The 23,741-nt window shown below is 37.3% G+C and overlaps 3 protein-coding genes, 3 long non-coding RNA genes and 1 pseudogene across 20 annotated transcripts in view; 4 read left to right on the top strand and 3 right to left on the bottom strand.

The window, feature by feature from the left end:
• Positions 1-129: 129 nt before the first annotated feature.
• Hbs1 (translation elongation factor EF-1alpha (GTPase) HBS1) lies at positions 130-5,169 on the bottom strand. The gene is made up of 9 exons (XM_071780017.1): positions 4,964-5,169; positions 4,644-4,709; positions 4,264-4,563; positions 4,135-4,173; positions 1,955-2,504; positions 1,654-1,883; positions 1,344-1,539; positions 1,062-1,267; positions 130-983 (listed from the first exon to the last, which is right to left on the bottom strand). The coding sequence occupies exons 1-9, from the start codon at positions 5,004-5,006 to the stop codon at positions 529-531; spliced, it is 2,085 nt and encodes a 694-aa protein (XP_071636118.1). The 5' UTR covers positions 5,007-5,169; the 3' UTR covers positions 130-528.
• Positions 5,170-6,848: 1,679 nt separating this feature from the next.
• LOC139814064 (uncharacterized) lies at positions 6,849-9,354 on the top strand. Of its 3 annotated transcripts, none has more exons than XR_011732318.1 (5): positions 6,849-7,110; positions 7,199-7,322; positions 7,488-7,841; positions 7,925-8,347; positions 8,436-9,354. XR_011732318.1 is itself a non-coding variant. In XM_071780029.1 (4 exons), exons 1-4 carry the CDS (start codon positions 7,108-7,110, stop codon positions 8,128-8,130), a joined length of 780 nt encoding a protein of 259 aa, XP_071636130.1. In that variant the 5' UTR covers positions 6,854-7,107; the 3' UTR covers positions 8,131-9,354. The 3 variants fall into 3 exon arrangements, 1 of the variants encoding a protein (XP_071636130.1); XR_011732317.1 differs by having other exon boundaries at positions 6,854-7,110; positions 7,395-7,841; XM_071780029.1 differs by having other exon boundaries at positions 6,854-7,110; positions 7,395-7,841; positions 7,925-9,354.
• Positions 9,355-9,476: 122 nt separating this feature from the next.
• On the bottom strand, positions 9,477-11,431 carry LOC139814058 (uncharacterized; annotated as a pseudogene).
• Positions 11,432-11,474: 43 nt separating this feature from the next.
• On the bottom strand, positions 11,475-12,258 carry LOC139814071 (uncharacterized). The gene is made up of 3 exons (XR_011732329.1): positions 11,892-12,258; positions 11,680-11,803; positions 11,475-11,607 (listed from the first exon to the last, which is right to left on the bottom strand). It is a non-coding gene; the product is annotated as an uncharacterized lncRNA (long non-coding RNA).
• A 94-nt stretch (positions 12,259-12,352) lies between these two features.
• On the top strand, positions 12,353-14,369 carry LOC139814068 (uncharacterized). 4 transcript variants are annotated; one of them, XR_011732326.1, is made up of 5 exons: positions 12,353-12,667; positions 13,279-13,371; positions 13,720-13,796; positions 13,876-13,997; positions 14,072-14,369. It is a non-coding gene; the product is annotated as an uncharacterized lncRNA (long non-coding RNA). The 4 variants fall into 4 exon arrangements; XR_011732327.1 differs by lacking the exon at positions 12,353-12,667 and adding an exon at positions 12,763-13,182; XR_011732325.1 differs by lacking the exon at positions 12,353-12,667 and adding an exon at positions 12,774-13,157.
• Positions 14,370-17,549: 3,180 nt separating this feature from the next.
• On the top strand, positions 17,550-21,861 carry LOC139814067 (uncharacterized). 5 transcript variants are annotated; one of them, XR_011732320.1, is made up of 7 exons: positions 17,591-18,102; positions 18,291-19,327; positions 19,391-19,507; positions 19,584-19,790; positions 19,886-20,988; positions 21,068-21,165; positions 21,699-21,861. It is a non-coding gene; the product is annotated as an uncharacterized lncRNA (long non-coding RNA). The 5 variants fall into 5 exon arrangements; XR_011732321.1 differs by having other exon boundaries at positions 17,882-18,102; positions 19,886-20,071; positions 20,781-20,988; positions 21,068-21,861; XR_011732322.1 differs by having other exon boundaries at positions 17,883-18,102; positions 19,886-20,010; positions 20,781-20,988; positions 21,068-21,861.
• A 470-nt stretch (positions 21,862-22,331) lies between these two features.
• Positions 22,332-23,741, top strand: part of LOC139814466 (casein kinase I) — a 94,374-nt gene continuing 92,964 nt past the window's right edge. For 4 of the 6 annotated variants that reach the window (XR_011732465.1, XM_071780734.1, XM_071780732.1 and 1 more), the window contains exon 1: positions 22,347-23,412. Coding sequence is in view for 5 of the 6 variants with exons in the window: in XM_071780734.1 (XP_071636835.1) it covers positions 23,337-23,412 (76 nt within the window). In the remaining variant the exon portion in view is untranslated. Of the gene's footprint in view, positions 23,413-23,741 lie in introns of all 6 variants that reach the window. The other 2 variants (XM_071780730.1, XM_071780733.1) reach the window with 2 other exon arrangements.

Consider the following 23,741-nt stretch of genomic DNA (forward strand, 5'->3'; position numbering starts at 1 on the left):
TATAAAAATACATAGAGAACATTAAAACCTTAGTAACTTGAGATCATTTCTTTGATGATATACATCACAAAATCTTTAATCAGGAAATAATAAATGATATGTAAATAAATAAAGCATTTGATATAAATCTTGGATGAAAATAATGTAACCATACCTTTATTAGACATTCTAAATTAATTTCGCTCGTTTAAGATATAAACAATTACAAATATACTATAGGATATATTAAGAAAAAGTCAGTAATTAAGTAATTGAGTAAAGTTCTCTGTACTCTTGTCGCGGTCAATAAAGTAGCTGTTTTCCAGGTATTTCTATAGTGCACGTTACATGTACTATAGAACGCAGCTAACTTCAGGTGGAAGGCATTATTTTGACCGCGGTACATAAACTAACAACCTACAGAGTTTATATATGTCATTTTGTGTGATGTATATAAATACTATATGTATATGTTAGATCTACGTACAATTCTTCTACATTTATATAAATTACTTTGCGTTATTCGAGACTACATTTATATCATCAGAATTACAAAATCTTCGTAATCAGACCAGCCGCAATGGTGGTACCTTCTAATCGCAACATAACTCTACCTAGTTGTTTAATATCCTTGTACAACTCCATGCAGATTGGTGTTTGCGTTGCGACCTCAATGATCGCGCTAGAATTTTTCGGTAAGCAACGCGGCTTCTTTTTGATCACGTCACCGGTACTTCGATGAAGTTGCGCTATTAATTTCGTGATAACCGCCGGCTGTACCAAAGACTGCTGGTGCATCACCACTGGAAGCCCTTTCGTGATCGGTTTCGCTATCGCGAATATAACAACATGCGCTTGAAAGCAGGTCGTTACAGGTACCGGATTCTGCGGATTACAGATGATATCACCAATACCCACGTTTTGCTGCTCGATCCCCGCTAATGTAAGCGCAACGTGATCACCGGCGAAAGCGTTTGCTGTCGAAATTTCATCCGATTGGAGACCTAGGGTGTATTTAAAAGCATGACATATAATCTCTATGTCATGATCCACTAGGCCTAATAAAAACTCAATTTACAAACCTTTCACAACTGCGATCTCGTTTTGAGGTAGTATTAAAACCTTGTCACCTAAGGATACCATGCCCGTTTCAACGTGACCGGATACACAGAATCCAGATCCGGTGCCCTTAAATATATCGTTTATCGAAAAACGGAACGGTTTACTTATAGGCCGCTCTGGGCACTTGAAATTATCGATAACGTTGACTAGAGTAGGTCCGGTATACCTGCGAAATTATTTCATAAGAAGTAGGTAATAGCATGTAGTATATGGAATATATACAATATATATCGAGATGTTACCAATTAGAGAGCTGCTCCTTTGGCTTTGTTACTATGTTCTCTCCGGATAAACCGCTGCAAGGTACGAAAGTGATGGTGTCCTTGAAGCCAGCTTGTTTCAGAAACACACTCATTTTGTCCACTATCTCATTGAATCTATCTTTAGACCAATTTACGGTATCCAGCTTATTAACAACTACTGCTAGTTGCGACACTCCTAAATATTCAATAAAAATTTTAAATTGTAAGTAACACAAAAATCTATGCTAAATACATTCACTTCTTTTATAATTAAAATGCGACACTGGGGAAGACCTAAAGAAGGGATTACCCAAAGAACGTAATAATAGGGCGTGTTCGCGCGTCTGTCCTCCACTGTCAAATCCAGTTTCAAATTCGCCTCTGGTTGCATCAACTACCAACAAAGCTACATCTGCTTGCGTAGCGCCGCTTATCATATTCGGAATAAAATCCTTGTGACCAGGTGCATCTAGGAGAGTGATAGATTTTGTGTCTGTTTCGAACTTCGAGTGGCCTATGTCCATTGTTATTCCTCGCTCTCTATTAAAGATGCATTATAATTGATATATTCCCCTACAATGACTCTACAATATGACACGTTGCATAATCACCTTTCTTCACCAGTCTCGTCGAGCACCCAAGCATAGGCAAACGACTGCTTTCCTATCTTCTTACTCTCTTGTTGATATTTATGAATAAGTCTTTGTGGCACTTGACCCAAATCGCAAAGTAGTCGCCCAAGCAATGTGCTTTTTCCAGCATCAACATGTCCCACGACCACCAAATAAAGCTGCTCCTTGCTATCGCCTCTTTTACTTTTGTATATCGCTCCGACGTCCACTTTCTCCTCGTTAGATGCATTAAATTTTACTTTGCAGTCTAATTCCGGTGTTACATGGTCCGACACGGGTGACTGACATCTTGGACTATTCGTTTTCGACGAGACTGTTCTTTTCTCCTTTTGTATGGTATCCTCTTTACGTTTTATCTCAGGACTATTTCGATTGGAAGAAGGACTCCCACAACGTGGACTCAATAAATCTGTGTTTTCTACACCACTTAAATCAAAACCCTTCACAATAGGTTTCGTTCCGGTCGGTACGACCTTTACGGTAGACGGCGTTGTAACTTGCAATGTAGGTTTCGCCGATAATTTGTTACCTATCATACAATTTATTCTCAGCTGTGCTAAGTTACACGATAGGAAAGATAAAATAAAATCATCATGTACATAGCTGTATTGCTAATATACAATTACACAAGTTATATATAAAAAAATCAACTATGTATGATTACTATTGTATAATGTAAATGTAATACAAATGGTCTATATTGCTACATTTTGCAATAATTTTATATACATACATATATATATTTGTGTGTATGTATATGTACACATGTATTCATATACTATATGCATGTATACAATAAATACATTCATTTGTTTAAAAAAATTTTGATAAAGCCTTCATCAAATCTCTCTACCATAAATACAAGATAATAAAAGAAAATAGTCATAAGGCTAAAGAATAAAAGTATAAGTACAATTAAAATATAATTATCCCTATTATGCTTCTCTTATATTTTTTTAAACAAAAAATGTTTGCCACTCTAAATATACTCTAAATGTTACATATTTAGTATCCTGTTTCATCTATCTATTATCTTAGATATTTTATTATTAAGATCGGTATGAATTTCGATAAGGAGTAGAAAAATCGAAAGGTTTAACCGTGTTAAAATGTTGTGCAATGGCTCCAAGAACTGGTTTTTTTATCTTCCATTTTTTACATAAAGTTTTTCCAAATACCGAAACATTCTTTTTTGTGCATGGAAGCTTAACATATCTCAAGGCACATAAATTTAAAGTAACAGGTAGCACATTTGGTGTTACCCTATTGTCATCTTCAAGATATATTTCTGAATTGTGCATATTGCGATGTAATTTTCTTGAAGTAGTCAAATTAGCATTGCGAAAAGCACTGTCAGCTAGAAATTCTGCTTCCTTCAAAGCAGTACTTAAATCCACCCACTCGTCAGGTGATGGAGTGCAAATCTCGTTTACAATATTTATTGGATTTTTAAGTTGTTCTTGCGACTTTAAATCTCTCACGATATTGCTTTTTGGGAAGATATCCATATTTGAAAAATCTTTCTGAAGTAAATCGATTTCATGTTTGCTCAAAATATTTGTAGATATTAGCTGTCTTGTACTATTTTCATTGTTGTGGAACTTTGGTAAAGGTACATTTTTCGTTTCCTCATTATTACTTTTCTTAATTGATAGTTTCGGGATAACAAATTGTGAGATTGGTGATTGATGTCTTTCTCGAGATTCTATATTATTATCTACATTAGATTTTTGCAAATAATCTGCAGTTAAGGCGGCTAAAGAATTAAAAGGCTGCGTATTTGTGTCGCTTTGAGAAGATATTTTTGTTGTATCTGAATTTGTGGATTCGGTGTAATGGGAAATAAGCCCCGCTAATGATGAGAAAGTTTTGAAGGAATGGTTTACATCTTTTGACTTATCTATGCTATTCGGTGGACAAATAGTCCAAGTAGAATCTTTAGATAAATTATGATCTTTCTTAAAAGAAAATCTAGGTATTGTGAACATGGATGTGTTAGATTTATCAATTGAAACACCTTACCTTACCGATGAAGCCCAGTACAAGAAACATGGAAAAAAAAGAAATAAAAGCGAGGTCATTAAGTAATTCCAAATATTCACATAGTTTTAATATAATATTTTGAAAACACAAAAAATGAGATATTGTGCAATATATACCTGAATGCAGCTCCAATCGTTTTTTATTCACCACAGAATCTGTAAATATAAATTTCAAGATTTTTTAAAACATTTTAATACTATTTTAATATCTCAATTTCAGTATCTATTACGATGCGATAAGCATACCAATGTCTTTTTTCGGCGACGACTCCTTCAAAATAGCATCGAGTGCTGTATTTGCGTCAAAATTTGACAGAATAATCTTCTCCTTCAGTTTAGAATCAGATACCATGTCACCTATAACATTTCTAATTGTTTCCAAACAAGATACTAACTTTGTCCTTTCCAATTCAGAAAGGTTATATTTATCTTTGTCGGACGATGGCAAAGATTCATCGATATCTTCATTATCTTCCACTATATCTGGTTCTGTGATGAATGAAGCAATATTCTGTTGTTTGCTTCGATCAAATAAAAACTGCTCCACTGTGTATAATATATGCATAATTACTAAAGGATTAAATTTCATTAAAAGTACTTAACAGAGAAATCTATGAAGCACATACCACTAGGTGATACACAATAATCATCCTCCATTGAATGCCCATAAACATCATCATAGCCGTCATACTCTATATAAAAGAATGAACATCTTATTTGTGCGACACATTAAAAAGAGTAGACAAAAATAATTAATTGGAGCTAAAAGCTTGGTTGAAACCATATTGCTATTCTCCATAAATCTTTATAAACGGGACAATAAAAAAAAATTGCCATAATCGGAATTTAATATTTTAAAAGATTAAAGTTGAGAGATCCTTCGAAAGGATTTTTAAAAAATCTCGACAGGATAAAACAATTTACCACGCATGCTGTAGTCACTTACCATCCGAGTAATTCATAGAACGGACGTCTCGATGCCGCGACATATCTCATGTGTAACGTGAAATTTGGAATAATGATGAGAAATCACTTACATACTGATGATTTACATACTTTCATGTGTATCTTTTTTTCAGTAAATGGCATCCGCCAAGGACGATACGGCTTCCATGCGTATCAATAAGCATGACTGGATACTGGATGGTAAACCATGGACCATGCCGACCATGGTAGGTTTGTTCGCGTTGCATACTCCAATAGAGCTCTAAAAAAGTAGAGCCTTAACTCTAAAGGTGCCTTTTCATGCTGACGCTCGACGCTCATTTTCAGCGGCAAGAAGGTCGCATGACCACAATTGACGCCGGCGTCAATTGAAATTCATGAAAAGGAAAACAGCGTCAAAATTTCGGCGTCTTCGCGCTGCTTTGGCTTTGACGCTTGAAGTTGGAAAAATCCAACTTCTCTTTCTTGACGCTGGCATCATAGTGATGTCACGTGACGACTGACGTCGCTCAACGCTGTTTTTCAGCGTCCCATGAATTGGCACCTTAATGCTAAGACTCCATAGACGCGGAAACGCCGTGCGGTAGAGTGCGTTGACCAATCAGAAGGCTGCCGCAAGTCGCCTGCGGCAAAATCAAAATTTGTGATTGGTCAACGCACTCTGCCGCACGGCGTTTCCGCGTCTATGGAGTCTTAGCATAAGGGTGCGGTCCCATGGAGCGTATTTCGCGGAAGCGGAATCAGCGGATCGCCAATCAGGAGATTGTTCTGCTCGAATCCTTGTAAAGATCTTGTGGAAACGATGCTGTGATTGGCGATCCGCTGATTCCGCTTTCGCGAAATACGCTCCATGGGACCGCACCCTAAGGCTGAGTTTCCACTGAGCGCGTCACGCGTCGCGTCATCCAATCAAAAACATCCCATTTCGATCCCGTCACAAGAATGTAATGAAATGGGATGTTTTGATTGGTTAACTTGCCTAAGGCTGAGTTTCCACTGAGCGCGTCACGCGTCGCGTCGTCACAAGTTAACCAATCAAAACATCCCATTTCATTACATTCTTGTGACGGGATCGAAATGGGATGTTTTGATTGGTTCAACTCGGACGACGCGACGCGTGACGCGCTCAGTGGAAACTCAGCCTAATATACATACACCAGGGTTGCGTTCCAAAATTCACTCTGGGTAACTAAAATCTATAGTTTACGTCACGTGAGTGTTTACGATAATGGCTATCCGAGTAATTTCCCCTAGGACCGAAATATACGATAATCACAGCCATCTACCACCATCATGCTTCGTGACAACTCAATGATGTCTGGTATAAGACCGCTGGACCAATGAGCATCGTATGTAAATTAATATGGCGACTTTATGCTAGATGCTCATTGGTTTAGCGATCTTATGCTACGCTTATGCTAAGCTATGCATTTTGTGTACGATGGCCTTAAAGGTGTATCCAGACAAACTTGCATAGGTGCATAACCATATGCATAAAGAAACGGATTGGTCTATTTCCTTATGCACATGCATATGGACCAATCAAATCTCTTATGCTGGGTCTACAATGCGAGTCATAAAGTCGTGAGTCGCAAGACGTGACCAATCACAGTCGATTATTCTCCTCAAATTTGACTGTGATTAGTCAATTCTTGCGACTCACGACTTTGCGACTCGCATTGTAGACCCAGCATTATGCTTATGTTTATGCGCTATGCAAGTTTGTCTGGATTGACCTTAATCAGTACGGGGATTCTCTAACTCCTTAACGACAGTTTCGGTATCGTTGCGCAGGTATTATATATAAGGGTGCGTCCCCATGGAGAAAGAAATAGCGGAACGGAACAGTCACGGAAAAGCTATGGTGGGGGGTTAGCCAATGAGAATAATTCCGTCTTAATTCCGTTCCGCTATTTCGTGGCCGGGATCCCCATGGCAAAAATTTTCCGGAACGGAACAGTAACGGAACACAATTCCACGCAATTCTACGCCACTGTCGCAAACCGGCAAACATAAGTCGCATAACCTGTACGCAACGTGTATTTTGTTATAATCGGTGGTAATTGTGCTTTAAAGACACTGAGAACTGCTGAGAACGCATAATATTTTAAATCTAAAGTACTTATATCAATTAATTCACACGACATGGTAAAGTATTCATTATATATGTATTTTATCTATCAACAAGGTGTATGTATAACAACAACTAATATATTTATATATTTTAATTTTTTAGGAACAATATAAGTGTGGGTATTGCAAATGGATATTAAAACATGACCAACTTGAACAGCATTCTTGTTTTGCGAACAATCTACATTCATTAGTGATGGATAATGAAAGAAGAATTTTCATAACAGGTAATAAAAAGTTCTAAAATTATATTGTTAATAAATTGTTTAAATTACTTTACTAATAAATTGTTATTGCAGGAAACGAGACTAACGAAACCAACGAAGATAATGTGCAAGATGAATATTGGCTGGATGAGAACTTCAGCGAAACTAACGAAGACAATGTGCAAGATAAAGATAGGCTGGATGAGAACTTCAGCGAAACTAACGAAGACAATGTGCAAGATAAAGATAGGCTGGATGAGGACCTTAACGAAACTAACGAAGACAATGTGCAAGATAAAGATAGGCTGGATGAGAACTTCAGCGAAACTAACGAAGACAATGTGCAAGATAAAGATAGGCTGGATGAGGACCTTAACGAAACTAACGAAGACAATGTGCAAGATAAAGATAGGCTGGATGAGGAACTCATCTCAGCTGTAAAAAACAGACCCGCGTTGTACGATAGTAGTTTGCCGGTGAAACAAAGAGGAAGAAAACAAAAAGATCGCTTGTGGAACGAAGTCAGTGTACTTTTAAAGGGTAAAATTATTTTGTGTATCTTTGCATTTTATCTATAATCACTTTTATAGCACATTATTATGGTTACAAATTTTATATTGTAGGCTTATATACACCAAGTGAAGCGGAAAAGAGGTGGAATTACCTACGAGATTGTTATAGAAAAGCAAAAAATGCATTCAAGAAACGACAAGCTATGCTGCAAAGAAGTGGCGCAGCCGGGATACCAAAATCCGAAACAATAATGCCGTCCTTTCGTCATTACAATGAAATGACATTTTTAAATGATACCTTGGAACATCGGCAGTAAGTAAAATAATAATTGATCAGTTAACAATTGTTGATTACTATGGTTATATTGGAGATACATATGTTATAATAATTTTTTAATATTTATTTCAGAACTGTAACGTCTTTAAAAGCAGCAATTAACAATGAACAAACATCTACATCAAGTGCAAATATAAATGATTTGGATGATGTGCAATCAGCTCCAGGCTCTTCTTCAATATCCACAACATCAAAAAGTATAATTTCTGTTTGTCATTTTATTTACATGAATTAAATTTAAATAAATATTGAAATACTAATTAATACGTTTTACTTTGTTAACAGAAAGGAAGAAATTCCAAAGTGTAGATAAATGTGACGAAGTTCTTATACAAGCGCTGAAGGAAAACAAGGATCCAACTCCGATTGATGGATTTTTACTACGTTTATCTGAAGGTTTACGCAGACTTTCGTATGAAGAAAGGTCAAAATTAGAAATTGAGTTTTTAACAAGACTTTACGAAATTGAAGTGGCAAAAGAGACTTAAACAAAAGATATCATACCTTTGGAGGGTTTTATTCTTGCTACTCTTGGTCTTATTCTTGTTGCAATATAAAGGCTCATGAGTACTTGCACAGCTATATTTTTAAATTTTGACGTCAAAGGTAAAAAATTAAACAAATATTTTGTAATACACGTCAAAATGAACTATTTTTACTGCATACTATCTGTTTTTTTACATAATTTGAATATAATTGTACAAGTATCCAGGAACCTTAACGAATTAGGAAGTAAGTTAATTTTATTTATCTGCGAAATTTTTTGTTTGAAAGATTTTTGTTTCTTGTTTCAAAGATTATTAAAAGTATGATTTTTTATGATTAAGATATATTGTGATAAAAGTAAAGAAAAGTGAGATAATTATAAGATTATAGAATACGATTATTTTAGTTTATAAAAAAAGTAGTAAATAAGCAATAAAATTTTGCAGAGAAGTCTACTCAAGACGTTTTAAAAGTACCAAAAAGTATTAGAAAATATTAGATTATAAGAGTTTCATATAAAGAGATGTTTGTGTGTGTGAAACAGATTTCTAAAAGTGTTACAAGTATTTAACTCTCTAACATCGAGAAAAGTCTGTTTATAAGATTAAGAGATTGTTTATACATGTTATACATATAAGACTGTTTATGTATATAAAATATGTATGAGTAAATGATAAAGAACCAATGTTTATTTTTCAAATAAAATTGTATTTAATAATCACGTGTATAAGCTTTTGTCCACTGTTGGTTTATAGCTCCAGATGTAGTAAAATATTGCGCAAATTGATCTCTTACAGTACTCCCACGAAATGTATTATTTTTTAAACTTTTAAGATTGTGTAATCCTTGACATGAATTTTGATCTTGTAAAGGAATATTTACAGAATATGATCTGTTTTCTATAGGAAAATTTAAATCTTTCATCATCAAGAAATTGTGTAAACAGACAGTTGATTGAACAATCAAAATTGCATTATCAACATTTGTCATAAGAGGCCTTCGAAAAATTCTCCATCTGCCAGTCCAAATACCGAAAGTGCATTCAACAACTTTCCGAGTATGACTTAATCGGTAATTAAATATACTTTTTATAATATTCAAATTGCACGATTGAGGGTATGGACGTAGCATATACGAAGTTAAACCAAAAGCTGCATCTCCCACTAAAACATATGGTAATGTTGGACCGTTTTCTGAAATTGACCTTGCTTTCGGTAACTTTAAATCGTTATTTTCTAATTGATGCCCAAGTTTGCTATCACGGAATATTCCTCCATCGCTTCGTCTACCTTCAGCACCAATATCTACGATTGTAAAGCAGCAATTGGCATCTGCGACTGCTAAAAGCACAATGCTGTGAGAATTTTTATAATTATAATACGTTGACCCACTATGAGGTGGAGCCTAAAATGTAAAAAACGCAAAAATTAAAGCAAAAAACTATTAATATTTAAATTAAGTTATACAACTGTTGATATTTATTATTAACACAATTTTTTTCTATACCTGAAGTACAACATGTTTTCCGTCAATGGCACCAATGCAGTTTGAAAAATCCAATAATTCTTCGAACTCTTTTGCTCTTTGTAGCCATGAATTTTCTGAATTTTCAGGAAAAACTATATCTTTCAAATTATCCCAAATAGCCTGACATGTTTCAGACACAATCTTAGATACTGTGTTCAGTCCAACGCAAAATGCAAACGAAATTGAGTGCATGCTATCGCCTGATGCCAAATATCGTAAACATATTTGTAATCGTGTAGTTGCTGATATTGGAGATCTGACAACATCTAGTTTTGTGATACTTGGCTCAATTAACTCTAATAATTCATTAAATACATCAATATTCATACGAAAATATTCAAAATATTTGTCAGGATCAGTATTGATCATCTCCTTGATTAGATTATCACTGTCCTCTTGTTGATATCTTTTTTGTACACTAAATATTGGTCGCACCCAAAATCTGTGTAAATCAGCCTTTCTCTGTCTTCTCTTTAAATATTTGTATATTAAAGTGGCTTTAATTAATTTTTTTCTTTCAATTTCTTTATGGCAATTTAATATTAGACTTCTTTTCCATTCTATTACTTTAGTAAATAAACATATCTTTGCCATATTCAGTGATTCCAATAATCCACACTCCAAAGTATCATTGTTGCTTATATTTGATTGCACATTATCTATATTTGCTCTTGATGTAGATGTTTGTTCATTGTTAATTGCTGCTTTTAAAAAAGTTACAGTTCTGAAATAAATATTAAGAAATTATTATAACATATGTATCTTCAATATAACCATAGTAATCAACAATTGTTAACTGATCAATTATTATTTTACTTACTGCCGATGTTCCAAGGTATCATTTAAAAATGTCATTTCATTGTAATGACGAAAGGACGGCATTATTGTTTCGGATTTTGGTATCCCGGCTGCGCCACTTCTTTGCAGCATAGCTTGTCGTTTCTTGAATGCATTTTTTGCTTTTCTATAACAATCTCGTAGGTAATTCCACCTCTTTTCCGCTTCACTTGGTGTATATAAGCCTACAATATAAAATTTGTAACCATAATAATGTGCTATAAAAGTGATTATAGATAAAATGCAAAGATACACAAAATAATTTTACCCTTTAAAAGTACACTGACTTCGTTCCACAAGCGATCTTTTTGTTTTCTTCCTCTTTGTTTCACCGGCAAACTACTATCGTACAACGCGGGTCTGTTTTTTACAGCTGAGATGAGTTCCTCATCCAGCCTATCTTTATCTTGCACATTGTCTTCGTTAGTTTCGTTAAGTCTATTTCCAGCTCTATCTTTATCTTGCACATTGTCTTCGTTAGTTTCGCTGAAGTTCTCATCCAGCCTATCTTTATCTTACACATTGTCTTCGTTAGTTTCGCTGAAGTTCTCATCCAGCCAATATTCATCTTGCACATTATCTTCGTTGGTTTCGTTAGTCTCGTTTCCTGCAATAACAATTTATTAGTAAAGTAATTTAAACAATTTATTAACAATATAATTTTAGAACTTTTTATTACCTGTTATGAAAATTCTTCTTTCATTATCCATCACTAATGAATGTAGATTGTTCGCAAAACAAGAATGCTGTTCAAGTTGGTCATGTTTTAATATCCATTTGCAATACCCACACTTATATTGTTCCTAAAAAATTAAAATATATAAATATATTAGTTGTTGTTATACATACACCTTGTTGATAGATAAAATACATATATAATGAATACTTTACCATGTCGTGTGAATTAATTGATATAAGTACTTTAGATTTAAAATATTATGCGTTCTCAGCAGTTCTCAGTGTCTTTAAAGCACAATTACCACCGATTATAACAAAATACACGTTGCGTACAGGTTATGCGACTTATGTTTGCCGGTTTGCGACAGTGGCGTAGAATTGCGTGGAATTGTGTTCCGTTACTGTTCCGTTCCGGAAAATTTTTGCCATGGGGATCCCGGCCACGAAATAGCGGAACGGAATTAAAACGGAATTATTCTCATTGGCTAACCCCCCACCATAGCTTTTCCGTGACTGTTCCGTTCCGCTATTTCTTTCTCCATGGGGACGCACCCTAATAAAAAAGCTGCGCAACGATACCGAAACTGTCGTTAAGGAGTTAGGGTAAGGCTATATCGTAACGCTTTGATCGTGGTCGTAAGCAATGAAGTCGTCGTAAACCGTATATCTATGCCAATTTATCTATAAACACATTTTTCTTCGCACGTCGAAAAAGCTGACAGGTTAGGTTATGTTGTAACGCCTAGAGGCCTAAGATTATCTAGGCCTCTAGTAACGCCAGACAAGCGTCGTAATTGTAAAGAGTTCAAGCTGAATCAACTCATACGGATGAGCTTACGATAGCGATTACGACGAGCGTTACGACCGTTACGACGAGCTTACGGTGAACATTACGATAGATGTAGCCTAGGCCTAAGCTGAATCAACTCATACGATGAGCTTACGATAGCGATTACGACGAGCGTTACGACCGTTACGACGAGCTTACGGTGAACATTACGATAGATGTAGCCTAGGCATCCCCGTACAGATCTTATTTCAAGACCGTCTTAAGTAATATCAAGATGCTAATACGGCTCTGGTTGGTTAATAACATCTTAAGATTGTACTTAAGATGGTCTTAAATATAAAAACCGACTATACTATATTATATGACTATGGGCCGTATTCATAGTCCGTTCTTATATTTAAGATCGCCTTAAGTACCGTCTTAAGATGCCCTCTAGATTCATAGTTGAAAAATAAGGCGGGATTTAAGCAAACGCTCAAGGCGTACCTTATTCAAGATGATCTTATTTGGGAATGTCTTGATGTGATTCATAAACACATCTAAGCATGACCTTAAGGCTACCTTATTTAGTGTAAATTCATAGTCATTTAAGACCATCTTATTTCACAAACATATTACTAAATGAGGTTATCTTCGTCAAGACGTGTCCGAGGACGTCTTAAGCAACCGTTTTTGGGACATTTACGCATGTACTTTCAAATTTTGCAAACAAGTGTTTGTGCCGTACTTTTAAATATAATTCTGTAACAATATCGAGTTGGTCTGGCTTATATCTTGTTCTTTCTTTTTTGCTTTCATGTGTGCAATCAGTAGTGAGATAGTTTTGAAGTGAGGTTAACCGTTAAACTCTTTCGATCGATACAAACGTGGGCCAGCACGGTGCAATCCAGGGCGTTAAGATATGTAAGTAATATTAATTTTCAAACAAATATAACTTTGGGCTACCGCACAAGCTTACTTTATGCTAAGTTTATTGATATTAAACTTAGATACGTATGTAACTTTAAACTTTAATCAACGCAGGCTTATTCTTTAACTCATAACGACAATTTGTTATCGTTATAATGTTTTACTACGTGAAAAAGCTGCGCAAAGACATTGCAACGATAGCGAAGTGTCGTTAAGAGTTACAGAATAGGCCTACTGCGTAATATACGTTACGGAAGAGTTTGTGCGTAGTAGTTAGATTTTAATAAAAGAATACAGTCAGTGCATGTGTAATCATTAATACAAAATATTTTATTTTTACAGAAATTTTGTGACCGTTCTGACCGCCCTCCTGTTTCTCTTTGTGTTGTATCGGAGGCGGATGTGACGTTTCTATACATGTAAGTATCTCAGGTTAAACGATTTTTGTAACAGATTGCCATATTATATGCCTTATTAAACATTTTGTTATTTTTTCAGAAATCTTGTGTGCCCGTACCGGTCTGTCCACGCTTTCTGTTTGTCTTGCTTCGGGAGCGGCTGTAGCGCGTGCTGGCCTGTAGGCATTGCAGTCTTCGAAATTCGTCGACGTTTCTTTACACGTAAGTACCTCCGGTCGTACGATTTTTGTAACAGACTGATATTGTGTGCTTTATAAAACATTTTATTTTTTCAGAAATCTTCTGTTATTTTGAAAATGGATTTGGAAAATCTGAGAAATGTGGAGATGTTAAGCAAGACAAACAGGAAGCGTGGACAGACTGGTACGGGCACACGAGATTCCTGAAAAAATAACAAAATGTTTAATAAGGCATATAATATGGCAATCTGTTACAAAAATCGTTTAACCTGAGATACTTACATGTATAAAAACGTCACATCCGCCTCCGATACAGCACAAAGAGAAACAGGAGGGCGGTCAGAACGGTCACAAGATTTCTGTAAAAATAAAATATTTTGTATTAATGATTACACATGCACTGACTGTATTCTTTTATTAAAATCTAACTACTACGCACAAACTCTTCCGTAACGTATATTACGCAGTAGGCCTATTCTGTAACTCTTAAGGGGATCCTAAAGCCGTCTGTAATACCGGCTTTTTTTCTTAGCACTAATCTTTTAATTGACTTTATAGAAATGCAAAATTCTTATCTAGAATTAAAGTACGCATCAAAATCTAGGTCATGGTGGTCAAATTTATATCGAAAACGAAAAAAAAATAATATTTTTGTTAATTTTTGGTATACGTGACGACAATATTTGCTTTGTACAAAAATTCCACGATAAATATCCACAAAATTAGACCGGCATGACCTAGGGACAACATTTAAGAACAATATCGTGCAATTAGATCTAAGATTGAAAACCTAGAAAAAAAGATTACTTTATATAACTTTTATATGTGCAAAAGCACATTCAGGTTGACAGGATAAGCAATATTGCGTGTGGCAAGAGATGGCGCAGTAATCGAACAAAGACAGATGCCGCTCGTTAGACAAGGACAGATATAGATATATGACAAGAAAACAGAATTAGAAATGTTGACATTACCGACGTCGAGGAAGTTCAGCCTTCACTTTAGGATCCCCTTAACAACACTTCGTTATTGTTGCAATGTCTTTGCGCAGCTTTTTCACGTAGTAAAACATTATAACGATAACAAATTGTCGTTATGAGTTAAAGAATAAGCCTGCGTTGATTAAAGTTTAAAGTTACATACATATCTAAGTTTAATATCAATAAACTTAGCATAAAGTAAGCTTGTGCGGTAGCCCAAAGTTATATTTGTTTGAAAATTAATATTACTTACATATCTTAACGCCTTGGATTGCACCGTGCTGGTCTGCGCTGTCCCACGTTTGTATCGATCGAAAGAGTTTATCGGTTAACCTCACTTCAAAACTATCTCACTTGTCCATTGATTGCATACATGAAAGTGCGGATAATAATAAATCCAAAGTTCCTATTGGAGGAACCAACGGAAAGAGTACGGAAACAGCCGATCGAGAATAAGCATGGTTTTAAGTACGGTCTTCGCCAAGGCGATCTCAAATCAAATAAGACTTCCTTGAGCGAAATCTTCTTCGTGAAGACCGCCTTGTTTCACGACTATGAAATCTACCAATCTTAAGACGTTTTTTATTGAATAAGGCCGCCTTGACCAAGATCGTCTAGTAAGAGCAAATTTGAGATTCGACTATGAATACGGCCCTATGGCCGGTATTCATAGTGTTCTCAAGATTTATCTATGCATGTAAAGCCGTCTTCAGACGGTTTTCGATCTTAAGACCGTCTTGGCCAAGATCATGCTTAAGACAAATCTTGAGCAACGTCTATGAATTCCGCCCTATGGGCGGTATTCATAGTCGGATCTTATTTTAAGACCGTCTTAAGTAATGTCTTAAGTTGCTAATACGGTTATTTGATTGGCTGGACGGAGTCTTAAGACTGCTTTAAGGTGAAATTTCATGGGCAGTGAAAAGCAGCAGCAGATCGTACTGATTGGCTACAAAATAGAGAAGTTCTCGAGTTTCTAGAATTCTTCTATTTTATAGCCAATCAGTACGATCTGCTGCTGCTTTTCACTGCCCATGAAATTGTACCTTTAGACCAGACTTAAGACGATTTTAGATATAAGATCCGACTATGAATACCGCCGTATAAATACTGGCCTATGAATACCGGCCTTGGATCACGGGTAAAGGGTGGCGATTGGAGCAGATGAGTTTTTGGAGTGCGTTGGAGTGAGTAGGGCCGGTATTCATAGTCGGTTTTTATATTTAAGACCATCTTAAGTACAATCTTAAGATGTCATTAACCAATCACAGAGCCGTATTAGCATCTTAAGATATTACTTAAGACGGTCTTGAAATAAGATCTGATTATGAATACCGGCCTAGGAGCATGGTGGGGCGTGCGACGCAAACAAATCTGGTGTAACCACAGTATAAAGGTAGGTTTTCATGGGCAGTGAAATGCAGCAGCAGTGAGCAGCAGTTTAGTAATTTCCTAGAAATGTTTGACTTACTTCCGGCGCAAATTTTTGCTGCTCGTGTAATTGGTCCTATACAGCCAATACTGAAGCCCGAATTTCGAGCAGCAAAAATTTGCGCCGGAAGTGAGTCAAACATTTCTAAGAAATTACTAAACTGCTGCTGCATTTTACTGCCCATGAAAACCTATCTTAAGGATATAGGCCGGTATTCATAGTCGGTTCTTATTTCAAGACCGTCTTAAGCCCGGTGTCCACGATGCAAGAACTGTGTCCAAGTTTCGGTTTAAGCCAATGAAACTGCTACTTTTCTGTAAGAGCTGCAAGTTGATTGGCTTAAATCGAAACTTGGACACAGTTCTTGCATCGTGGACACCGGGCTTTAAAGCCTTGTGTCCACGATGCTAGAACTGCGTCCGAGTTTTGATTTAAGCCAATGAAACTGCTGCTTTTCTGTAAGAGCTGCAAGTTGATTGGCTTAAACCGAAACTCGGACGCAGTTCTAGCATCGTGGACACAAGGCTTAAGGCCATTGCACGTAACAAAGTTTTTAAGCGGGGAGCACACACTTCTGCACAACGCATAATGCGTAAGCATAAGAAAATTGATTGGTCTATTTCCTTATGCACATGTGTATGGACCAATTGATTTTCTTATGCTTACGCATTATGCGTTGTGCAGAAGTGTGTGCTCCCCGCTTTCGTCATAATCGTAATGCCCGTATCAGACTATGGATTGGGATTGAGATTGGATTGAAATTTGACCAATCAGAGCTAAGTTTACTAAACTTGAGATCAGTTTTCTCTGTTCTGATTGATTAAATTTCAATCCAATCTCAATCCCAATTCGTAGTCTGATACGGGCTTAAGGCCGTAAAAAAATAGACCAATCACAGTCAATTATTCTCCTTGAGCTTGAAGAATAATTGAGTGTAATTGGTCTATTTTCTTATGGCCTTACGATTATGACGATTATGACAAATAATGCTAGGTCTACAATGCGAGTCGTAAAGTCGTGAGTCGTAAGAATTGACCAATCACAATCGAATTTGAGGAGAATAATCGACTGTGATTGGTCAATTTTTACGACTCACGACTTTACGACTCGCATTGTAGACCTAGCATAAAACTTTGTTACGTGCAATGGCCTTAACACGGCTCTGTGATTGGTTCATAATATCTTGAGATCGTACTTAAGACGGTCTTAAATATTAGAGTATTATAGGAACTCTATTAAATATAAGAACCGACTATGAATACCGGCCATACAATAGGGACAATGGCCGGTATTCATTCGTATGTATATGGCCGGAAATAAACGTCTTTTTAAAGAATCTCTATATGAAGTCGTTTGTATTTCTTATGAATTAAGACTATTGAAGTGCAATTGAAAAGGTTTGTGAGTCATTCGTTTAATTGTAATTAATTATTTATTTTTCACCATGCATTTAGCCGAAATAGATAAATTAATAAAAGTTTTTATATGGAATCGTTTGTATTTTGTATGAAGAGTTATGAAGTGTGATTAAAAAGGTTTGTGAGTCACCCAGATAATTTTAATTAAATATTTGTAAACTCGGTAATTAGCCGAAATATAGATTTTTAGTTATTCATGTTAAAAGAAGAAAGCGCTGGTGTTCCCGAAGGTCCGTCCAGGTCCGTTTGCAGTCAGAATTAAGCGGGGAGCACACACTTCTGCACAACGCATAATACGTAAGCATAAGAAAACTGATTGGTCTATTTCCTTATGCACATGTGTATGGACCAATATCGGTGCTTTAATATAAACGTTTTAAAAATTATTTTATACTGAAATAAATAAATATACAGGCTATAAGTCTGTAGCTATAAGCGATAGTTGCTAATTAAGTTTGTCACTCATATATATTTCCATCTTGCAGAGGACCTCCGTAACGATCAATGTTCCAAGATAGCTGTTCAAGTCCGACGCGGCGCGCAGTTTATTAAATCGGAATATATGTATATACGTACAGTATGTAGTACATACATTACAATTCGTTATTTCTTTATACGTAAGTATAGAATATATGAACACCAACATCTTTGTTACGGCTCCACGCTTCATCTTTATCTTTGATTGATTTCTAATCTTATATATGAGCCTTTTACTATTATATTCCCTAAGAGCACAGTTGACGGAAAGTCGACGGTAAGTCGACTTTTATAAGTCGACTTCTAGTCGGCTTCTAAAAATGGCAGAAAGTCGACTAAAAGTCGACTTCTAAATAGGCGACTTCTAAAAATGGCGGAAAGTCGACTAAAAGTCGACTTCTAAATAGTCGACTTATAAAAGTCAACGAAAAGTTGACTTTTATAAGTCGACTTCTAGTCGACTTCTAAAAATGGCGGAAAGTCGACTTTTAGTCGACTTATAAAAGTCAACGAAAAGTTGACTTTTATAAGTCGACTTCTAGTCGACTTCTAAAAATGGCGGAAAGTCGACTTTTAGTCGACTTCTAAATAGTCGACTTATAAAAGTCAACGAAAAGTTGACTTTTATAAGTCGACTTCTAGTCGACTTCTAAAAATGGCGGAATGTCGACTAAAAATCGACTTCTAAATAGTCGACTTATAAAAGTTAATTTTCCGTCGATTTTTATAAGTCGACTTCTAGTCGACTTCTAGTCGACTTCTAAAAATGGCGGAAAGTCGACTAAAAGTCGACTTCTAAATAGTCGACTATAAAAAGACGGAAAGCAGTCAAGCGGCGCGTCATCAATATGGCGGCGAATCTCGAGGAGGCTGGAGGAGAAAATTAATGTTTACGCGAGTGCAAGGAATACATGCCGCGAGACAGGACACAATAAGACGTCGAAAAGCGCCGCGCTATCAACCACCGCCACGAAACGTCGTCGTCGTCGTCATCATTGTCTTCCCGTTGACTTCCTCGATTAGATCAGAATACTGGAATTTGACTGTATGTATGTTGCAATATGTTTGAGACGGTTGTCTACATTGTCTACAACAAGAATTGTTACAGAATGCCGTTACCAACCGACATGGAAGCGAAATTGCTGCGCCAGATAGTTCTTGCAGGTATGGCGGATCTAAAAGAGGATCAGGATAAGGCCAAGTGGAAATATGCTTTAGAGGTTAGGTATGGTGTGTTATTAATTATCATCGATAATTAAGACCTATTGAATGCGACCTCTCTATTCTGAACCATCTTTCAGAACACCATCAGAAATGGAGGAACCTGTGTTCATGCATTCTTCGTGCGTTCTACGGAAAATCAGTCCGGAATAGGTGGTTTATAAAGAGGTGTACGAAACGAATAAGATGTATATGCGAGGTGTCACGGCGATAGAACCCGAATGATTGCCGAAATTCGCTTCCACGCTATGCCATCTTAGTGAATCATTGGTTGATCCACCGCCAAGGTATTTTTATCACAATTGTTGCTTTATAATGTTTTTCCTATTTATTTATAAAGATATTAATCTTCATTATGATCGAATATTATTCTCATTTATAGATATAATCAAGGAACCGGGAAGATCATTTGCCGCGTGTCTGGTACATTTGGAAAGGCCGGATGAAGACTACCATCGATGGATATAGAGCATCTGTGGACGGTGTAAAGCACGGTCTTACATACAGGTCTGGAAACTTGTAGGGTGGGGAGTGACTCAGATAGTGAGGCAAAATGGCGAACCTAGGGGTGAGCCAATCAAATTAGGCCGCGTTTCGATGCATGTTCAAAGTGCTATTGGCGTTATTCTATCCTTGTTTATGCGTGTGCGTGTGCATATAGATATATATACATATATACATACATACATACATATTATATATATACATATATAATATGTATGTATGTACATATGTATATATGTATGTATGTATAATTGTATATATATATATTATATACCTTTGTACATTGATATATATAATACCTTTGATATATAATTTTATATAATTGTATATAATTCTATATAATTAATACATAACCTTATGCAAATGCGAAAATGCAATCGACAAAACTGTTTAAATAATTCACACTTACATCAATGAGAATTTTTCCATCTAGACCACGCTTCTCTAATTTTCGCACGATGCACGTTGGCTCAAAATGACGCTCACACACATGTTGCGACGATTTCAATACTGCAATGCCGGGAATTGCAGATTCCCATTTTTTACGCAATTCTTCGTCCTGAGGCACTTTAAAAACGGAACATTTTTCTGTATTGTCCTTAAATTTCTTCCAGCAATTCGGCACAATGCACGCTTTTGGCATTGTATTTACAATTTATGTTAACTTTCACTCATACAAGTTTCAAAGATTTTCACTGATTTCGAATTTTGACACACGATCACCACCATTTGAACATGGTCACGGTCGGCTCAGTTTCCCGTCCGTCCGATAGGTTTGCTCCAATACTGGGGTCTACGTGCCTCACTAACGGTGACACCCCCCACCACTTAAAAACACAGGAGTTTCCAGACCTGTATGTAAGACCGTGGTGTAAAGTGGTTCGCGTATTTCTTCTTGGAGGGTCAAGTGTACCCTAAGCTGAAACGATTTGTTCCGTCGTTGCTGACGACACCTGGGAGCATCACCAAGTCATGGGCCAGGTAAATTGTTATTCTATCTCCTTTCAATTTCACGTTGATTCATCGAATAGATTACATCAATTCAATACGATTTTTTCAGGTTGATACCACGCACTCAAGCAATAGTACAAACGTTGCAGTCGCAGGGAGTCGTGTCCAAATACAAATTGCTAGAAATCTGGGGTTTGGATGAAAAATGTGAGATTTTAATTTATAAAATAATATTTAGATATTATCATCGAGTAGACTTCTATACAATACTAGACCGCTGACAGGCATCTCGGCCGTGATGCTTGCCGCCATATTGATTTTAGTCAAGATATGCTATACTACAGATTCTATACAAGTAGTTTTATACAAGATTTCTATACAATAGTCTGGCATATACAGAATGTCCAAAAGAAAGGGTTTAATACTACAGGAGTAGTGGTTCGATTTCGGCATTCAAGTAGCTACACGTTGAAGGCATGACTTACAAACTTATTGATAACATGTACCAATATTTAACACAAAAACATTCGCCTGCTTCGTTATGTACTGTAATAACGAATGCAGATAAACGCACATCATGAGCAACTGAACACCCGATAGTGACTTAATGTTAATTCAATATGGCCGCACCCTTCACTAACACTTGCACCTCGCACTCGCATCAGCTTTTCAGCAGTGCGTCCATAGATGTTAATGGTTTAGTATAAAAGTCTGTGGATATTATATATTTATAATTTTAGTTCTGTTGTCAGCTTACAAGAAGTGGCTGCCGGAATCCGCGCACGCAGAAGTGGCACAGATATGACGGCACACAGTGGCCGCCTTTGTAATTAAGAATAAAACATTAGGATTGTAATTATACAGTTTTTTAGATAATTAAATTATTTTATATATGAAAAAAAATCGAAATGCATCAGTTTTAGCCTTCCAGCAAAGGGTCGATTGTGTATCTTGAAATAATGAGGTAAAAATTACAAAAGTGAGAAAATTCATTAGCGTATCTACGATTTTATTTATCAGAATCTAATAAAATCTGTTAACTTTTGTCATTTTCACCTCATTTTAAGATACACAACCGACCTCCAGACGTACGCGGCGGTGGTTTATTTTATCGACTTTAAAAGTTGGCGGAAAGTCGACTTTCCGTCATGACGGGAAGTCGACTTGAAGTCGACTTCTACCGAAACTGACTTGGCAGAGAAGTCGACTTTTTTAAGGACGAAAGTCGACTTGAAGTCGGCGAATGTCTCAAAAAACGCCGACTAAAAGTCGACTTTCCGTCATGACAAGAAGTCGACTTCCCGTCATGACGGAAAGTCGACTTTTAGTCGGCGTTTTTTGAGACATTCGCCGACTTCAAGTCGACTTTCGTCCTTAAAAAAGTCGACTTTCTGCCAAGTCAGTATCGGTAGAAGTCGACTTCAAGTCGACTTTTTGCTCTTAGGGTTGATTATTTTTAATTTTTCCAAGTGTATTTTGTTTGTAAATTGTTTGTGATTGATTGTGAGTCAGTTCTTAACGTTTGTAAGTATAAAAGCGATATACATTCATATTGCTTTCTCTTTCTCTCTTATATCTCTTTCTCTTTCTGTTTTCGTGCTTTTGCCGAAAATGCAAACCAATCAAAAGTTGCAGACCCGTGTCACGATTCTTATTATGCCCGTATCACACTAGCGATTGGCGATTGCGTTTACGTTTGCGTCTACGTCTTTTGACCAATCAGAACGGAAATCGCGAATCGCAATCGCCAGCAGCTACTTTTTGATTGGTCTAGAGACGTAAATGCAAACGTAGACGCAATCGCCAATCGCTAGTGTGATACGGGCATTAGAAGGACTCTACTATCCGCATCCGCTACTCTAGCATCCGCCTAGCAGCAGCGCCGTAAACACAACGGCGGAAAGCGACGGACAAGCGCGAGCACAGCGCCTCCGCCATCAGCGCGACCGCCATCGCAAGGTGCGCTGATCTGTTTCATCGCGACTAGCCACGAAGAAATGCCCGTAGGTTCGAGATCGATCAGTCCGGGTTCTTGTGCGACGGGCATGGAGGTATTATTGCCGTCGAGCCAGTAACGCGAGCGTACGACACCACGAAGTCAGTCCTGCACGCGCCGCCCCGTTGTCGCGCGAGAGCGAGCATCGCATCACTCCACCGCTCACTGCCGCTCACGTCGGGTCAGCTGCTGCTGCTGCTGCTGCTGCTGCTGGTGCTGGTGCTGGTGCTGGTGCTGGTGTTGCTGCACCGCGCTGTCTACCCTACGCTAGGTTGTTGGTGTGTGTATTTAGTCGCCTCGCCGCCGTCGCCGCCGTCGCCGCCGTGATCGTAACCGCGATCGTGATACTTCCATCGGGGTACGCCGCGCGGGCTTGTGTACGATGGAGCTACGTGTTGGTAACAAGTACCGGCTAGGACGGAAAATCGGGAGCGGCTCCTTTGGCGACATTTACCTAGGTAAGTCCTCCCCTTCCTTCCCCCTTCCCCGTCTCTGCCTTTCATCAGCCGTATGCCCGTGCGAGTTTTCCTCGTCGAGCTCGATGCCGTCCGCCCCTCTCCCTTCATTCCCTCCCCACCCTCTGATCCCGTCCTCTCGTCCGTACACCGTATATTCCGCGCAGGAGAGCGTGAAACCGCGCGCCAACTCGTACATTATTTCCACTTTTCTTTCTTTTTCCTCTCATCCCGTTATTTTCGTCTCTTCCCTTCCTTCGCTCTCGTCTTCTTTGTCTTCTTTCTTACTTTATATCGCGTGAATGTGTGTGCGTAAACGAGCTCTCTGGATC

The sequence above is a fragment of the Temnothorax longispinosus genome, chromosome 6 (assembly GCF_030848805.1).
Source record: "Temnothorax longispinosus isolate EJ_2023e chromosome 6, Tlon_JGU_v1, whole genome shotgun sequence".
NCBI classification, from domain to species: Eukaryota; Metazoa; Arthropoda; class Insecta; order Hymenoptera; family Formicidae; genus Temnothorax; species Temnothorax longispinosus.